Source organism: Physella acuta, unplaced genomic scaffold (genome assembly GCF_028476545.2).
Source record: "Physella acuta isolate Inbredline_101_S28 unplaced genomic scaffold, ASM2847654v3 ptg000872l, whole genome shotgun sequence".
Classification (NCBI taxonomy): Eukaryota; Metazoa; Mollusca; class Gastropoda; family Physidae; genus Physella; species Physella acuta.
This window is the reverse complement of record NW_026732389.1, coordinates 391,697-397,696: the sequence shown is the minus strand read 5'-3', so window position 1 is coordinate 397,696 and position 6,000 is coordinate 391,697. Positions and strand designations below refer to the sequence as shown.

The 6,000-nt window shown below is 33.4% G+C and overlaps 1 protein-coding gene across 1 annotated transcript; it reads right to left on the bottom strand.

The window, feature by feature from the left end:
• Nucleotides 1-3,081: 3,081 nt before the first annotated feature.
• LOC131952409 (perlucin-like protein) lies at nt 3,082-4,124 on the bottom strand. The gene is made up of 2 exons (XM_059315037.1): nt 4,018-4,124; nt 3,082-3,622 (listed from the first exon to the last, which is right to left on the bottom strand). Exons 1-2 carry the CDS (start codon nt 4,061-4,063, stop codon nt 3,183-3,185), a joined length of 486 nt encoding a protein of 161 aa, XP_059171020.1. The 5' UTR covers nt 4,064-4,124; the 3' UTR covers nt 3,082-3,182.
• Between the last annotated feature and the right edge of the window lie 1,876 nt (nt 4,125-6,000).

The following is a 6,000-nucleotide window of genomic DNA, read 5'->3' as shown; positions in this document are numbered from 1 at the left end:
CACAGCCGCCCATAATCATTTTTTTTAAGTTAAAATTAATTTTCTTGCATTTTTGACCTGATGGTTGTTTTAAAAAAATAATACTGTAGCTGCGGTTGGAGTATCTTTATTATATAGACACAATCCCTACTCTTGTATATTCTTTTTCCTACATACAAACACACGCTGTTGTCGGCAAAAAAATTTTGAAAAAAACATCCATTTCGCGAGAGGCCGCTAGATATTAAGACGACTTTTTGAGACCATCCCAAATTTGGTACTGATGGATAAAAGCACATCGGTGCTTTGTTGTCCCTTTTAAGTTCCTTTTTCAGACCTCTCCTCCCGCTCTTAGCCTTACAAGAAGCGAATAGATAGCGCTTCAACAACTAAGCTGGCTCGTACCGGTGGTAGTGTTGACAAACTAGCGCTCCAACAACTGATATCCAAGAAATAAAGTGCCGACATTGTTTACATTTAATAACCACTCTTCTAGAAAACAAGGCAAACGTCTCAAATAAATACACGAATGATAGCGTGTTATATATATATATATATATATATATATATATATATATATATATATATATATATATATATATATATATTAGTTTCGTCACTGGCACCTTGATAGTGAATTTGTAAATAACAAACAGATAACAGATATAAGACAGTAGTGATATTATATAGTAGCTAAGACATGCTGTTGTGTAAAAAAAATTTTTTTTAAATATACACATGAGCTGTAGTGTGAAAGATGGGCAAGCGTTCAAACCACTTCCATAAATTATTTCCCTTTTTCAAATAGCCAAATAGGGGTGTTCATAAGCTCCTTTTAATACATTTGTAATAATCAAATTAAACAGCAATTACTTAATTATTATTTTTTTTTAAAATAAGTGCTAAAGAATGGTGTAGTATAATAATGAAATGTAGTTAAAACTAATAATATAAATAAAAAAAAAACATAAAAATAATCATAACACGAGACACCATTACTTATACAAAGCTTCATGATTTATATACTTTTGACCGACTTAAATGATCAGAAGTATTACGGCAAACATAATTGAAAACAGAGATTTTCAAACAGACCAATGCACTCATACACATGACATGTTGTTATGATTAGATTTAATTGATTTTTTTTTTCAAAACCCGATCAGGCCAGAAATGAGTATCCTATGTTCGTATTGTGTATATATATATATATATATATATATATATATATATATATATATATATATATATATATGTATATGTATATGTATATATTTATATATATATATATATATATATATGTATATATATATATATATATATATATATATATATATATATATATATATATATATATATATGTGATGACGCAAGATTACGTCAGACATGTTTAGCAGATATAGGTTAGCAGAAACAGACTATAGGCCTAGTTGGTTGGGTAGAGAGGCCAATGGGCGCACAGGGCTGACCGGTCACGTCGGACGGTCAGCTGACCACTGAGGCGTGGGGCAGTAGAGCGATAGGCCAGGAGTTGTTAGGTAGCGGTCAGAGACGGTCGAGAATGTAGATAGTTAGGAGATCATGATTAGCTAGCGAAGGTAGAAGGTGTTAGGTTGTAGAATGTAGAGAACAGTTAGTGTTAGGATTGGTCATGGGAGTGCGTAGTAGTAGGTAGCATGTGGTATGAACAGTCAGTAGTAGAAGTAAATAGTACAGTGTAGATCAGTTAGGTAGAAACTTGAACATATATATCATTTTAATAAAGAACAATTATAGTTGAACTTAAACTGTGTGTTTTTGGATTCATTCGTTCCGGCCTTTCTTAAAAATCCCCACCCTCACAACTGGTGGGTGATTCCATCGTCAAAACACCTGTACCATCACAATATATATATATATATATATATATATATATATATATATATATATATATATATATATATATATTTATATATATATATATATATATATATATATATACATATATGGGGGGCCCAAAAAAATTTTTTGCGGGGTGGCCCATTTTTTCTAGTTCCGCCACTGCTCTAGGCTAGTTGTTATTGTCCATTTGGTGCCCCTCGCTTTGTCTGCAGTAAAGGTCACGCCATCATTATCCCCGTTCGTGCCATAGACATATGAACAGAAAAAGGTAGAGTTAATCTGCTTCACATTACCTCGTCAAATAAAAGGATAGTGTATTCAGCACTATGCCCAGCCACCTTTGTTTTCCCACATTTGTGGACTAAGGGATATTCTACTGACTTGAACCCGGATTCGAATTCAAGACTTCTGGGGTAGCAGTATAGCTCTCTATCGTTAGGCCACACCGTCCCATCTGTAGACGAATGTCGTAGTCATAGAATCTGGTGAACTCTACTTTACTTGCCCCACGGACAGTCAGGTAAGATCAGAGAAATTATAAACGTCGGTATAGGTGGTGGTTTTAAAATTCTACTGGATTTGCTAAAACATTTAAGTTTTGCCTGAAAATGAAACTCAATATATGCGCCGCTTGGCAATGCTTCTATGTTTTATGAAAGTTTACTATGTTTTCGGTTCTCAATTGAGGATTTGTGATTTTCTAACTATCGTTGGCTGTTCTGTTTAGAGCTTCTTTTTTCTTTACCTACTGTATAAAAACGTGTAGATTATCGTTTTTTTTTTTCTTGTTCGTTGTTTTAGATATACCAGAATTAGAGTGGTCTATTCGTGATAAAATTCAGAGCACAATTTAAGGAACAATACAGAGTTCAATCACACATTTCGTGATAGTAATTTTTCTGCTCCTTAAAAAAGCTGATGAGAAAAAGATAAATCCCTACATATTTTACTATAACGTGTTTTTATTTCCTATAATGTTAATTTTTAAAAAGCCCGCCGACATTTTCAGCCAAACCGTTACTAACCATACTTACTATACCAATTAGACTGTGGAGTAACGTTTATTTTTAAGATTGTGTCACAAAAATATTTTATCAACAGTAACACGTGTTCAATAAAACTTTAAAACTCTTCATCATAAACATTAAGAAAACTATTTTAAAAATCGTCAACGTAAACATTTTAAATTAAAAAAAAAAAACGTCAAATAAAAATCGGAGATATGTTTTAAAATCATTTTTTTAATCAGAGCCTATGATGGATAACATGTTTTATTTCATCTATCTTGATCCACCACGTCCTTTGACCAACATGTGTTTTGATCAACCACATTTTTCACACAAGAATTTATAACCACCGCGATTACCATAAAAGACATCATTCATTTGGTAGTTGTAGGGCCGATACAGGGTTAGATAATCTTCTCCACCGCCATAGTTGTCAGGGTTTCCTTTATACCAGTCGAAAAACTTGACCGGTTCCTTACTGAACTGGAAGGTCCATTTACCTTCCTGGGCCATGTCAGTTCCAGAAATCAGCAGACCTTCAGGGTTAGCTTTTCTGGCAAGGTCCTGGACAAACTTGTATTCGCCTGCGTCGTTGACCTCCACCAAGAACATGCCGTAGGACAAACAAACACTTTGAGCTTGGTCAGCGTTTAAGTAGAAAGACTTGGAGAGGTAATACGTGTGTCCGTTGTAAGTTGCAGGGGGGTCAAACAGATCACCGATTGGAGTTGAGTATCCATAGTCACAACCAGAAACTGTAAAAGTAGGGGATCACATATCGAATAGCATAGAAAGTAATACAAGGAACATATAGGCGTATAAGTACACATATTAAAATATAATTTGTAATTATAAAAATCTATTTTAATTTTGAAAAAATAAAAGCAAAATTTTACTTTGGAGTAATTAAGGGCTGATATAATTGACTCCGTGATCTAGTAGTAGTACGCGCGCTCACTATCATCATGGAGTATGGGTGGGTTATGTCGTTCTAAATCATTACGACCTCTGGAACTTACCAGAGAGACGGCCCTAAAACATTTCGACATGTTGAACTTACCAAAGCCAGAGAACGCGCTAAAACATTACGACATATGGAACTTACCAAGGCCGGAGAAGGTCCTAAAACATTACGACATCTGGAACTTACCAAAGCCGGATACAGCGTGAAGTAACAGAGCGGTGAACAGCAGCATGTTGGTCGAATCTCTTCAGGAACAGCCGAGAGGGTGTATCCTAAAGGCTGTGAGGGCTGGGTTTTATAGCGTTGTAGCAAATTAAGTATGATTTATTCATACAATTAACGTGTGCAACCGCTGGTTTCTCATTGTGTCTAAACTAAAACTGAAACACTTTAAAAATCAGTCTACCGTATAGGTAACAGATTGCTTGGCCAAGAGAAAAAGGTTTAATCGAACAGAATTAACATGATGGCCAAGGAAAATACTTTAACCATATAAAATCTAACAGAATGGCAAAATAAAGGTGTCTCAAACTATGTGTTATGAAGGCTTGATCAACGAATTCCAAAATGTTTTAACTTACACATTCTAGTTAATTGTAAACTATATTATTGCTGTAAAGATGTAATAGCATTTGGACACTGTAGTACTTGACAAACAATAATCATTTTGCAGTATATTGTACAAAATATTTAACAGAGAAGTTGTGTTTTTCGTTAATCTGAAAATATTAAATTTGAAAAGTATATTTTGTTAATATTAAAAGCTTAAGAACATTTATCTTGAAACATACCAAAACTAAAACAATGAAAAAAATTCATTAATAGTTCTATCATAGAATATTAAAAGCATAAAAATGCCACGATTTTAGAGATTTTTAGAAACCCACAGTTTAACACTGATGTTAAAGATACTATCCACAATTTAACACTGATGTTAAAGATACTATCCACAATTTAACACTGATGTTATAGATGCTATCCACATTTTAACACTGATGTTAAAGATGCTATCCACAGTTTAACACTGATGTTAAAGTTATGGCCGACAGAAGATTAGCTTTAGAATGCGTTAAACTTTTGAAGTCGCCATTTTATTGTACTAAAAAGTAAACAACACATGTGACGTCACTATTCAGTCAAGGTAAAGCCATTGTTTGAAAAAAAAAATTAATGTGGTTAATCTACCAATGAATAAATCAATAAATTAATTAACGTCTTAAAATAAATTTGTGATTAACAGTCTGTCTGAAAACAAAACGTGTTCTCTACCTGCATACTATTTTACAGCCCTACACATAGATCAGATTTTCTCCAGTAGTCAATCAGACAAGCAAAAAACAAATAAATATTCAAACATGTAAACAAACCTAAGTTTTAGTAGTATAGAAATGACATAAATATTTTGTTGAAACTTTAATGTCTTTTCAGTATTTCACTAAAAAATTAATTGTTGGTTAGAACTGGTCTGTGTTTTAATTGTTTTAAATTTGTTAAAAAAATGTTTTTAAACAAGATAATTTAAATACTTAATTATTTTTTGATTTGTTGTTCTGTAGAGATTTGGGAAGGGCCTGAAAAACTCGCGGAAAATCGAGCCTGCAATTAAAAAAAAAGAAATTAGGCGGTTTGATTTCTCTGGAGGAGATGGGTGTGGGCTTATAGAAAAGTAGTACGAATATCCGATAACTTGAGTAACTTTTAATTGACTACCAGTTACCGGAAGTGGTATTTTACTCTTTTTCTGTATAACTTGAGAAGCATTTCAGTTGGGTGGGCGAAATTTCGTATATAAGTATTTGATCTTATACGTAAGTTTCTGATTTTATATCATATTCTTCAAATCCCACATACGTAAACGCTACATGTTTTTCGCTAAGCAAAAATATTACAGCAAAGCCCTTGTGTGGCACGTGTTGCATTTAGAATCCCGCGTATCTTCACGGTTGAGAAATTACAATTGTAAGGATAAATCAGATAAGAGTCGGCTTTTAGAACTTAACATTAGTATGCAGGATATATTTTGAACAACAATGAAACGATATAAGCAACTCCCACACAACATGTACCATGTGGAACTTTTTGGTCTGCCTTTACCATTAGCTGTAGCAATAAAACAAGTAGGGCTACATTTACCACTAGCTGCAAGTCTCAGTGAGAATAGAACACCAT

Excerpts from the sequence above, each read along its gene's own strand:
- LOC131952409 (XM_059315037.1), bottom strand. The coding sequence starts at position 4,063 with ATGCTGCTGTTCACCGCTCTGTTACTTCACGCTGTATCCGGCTTTG. Across the intron at positions 3,623-4,017 it reads TCACGCTGTATCCGGCTTTG|TTTCTGGTTGTGACTATGGA; the intron begins GTAAGTTCCAGA and ends CTACTTTTACAG.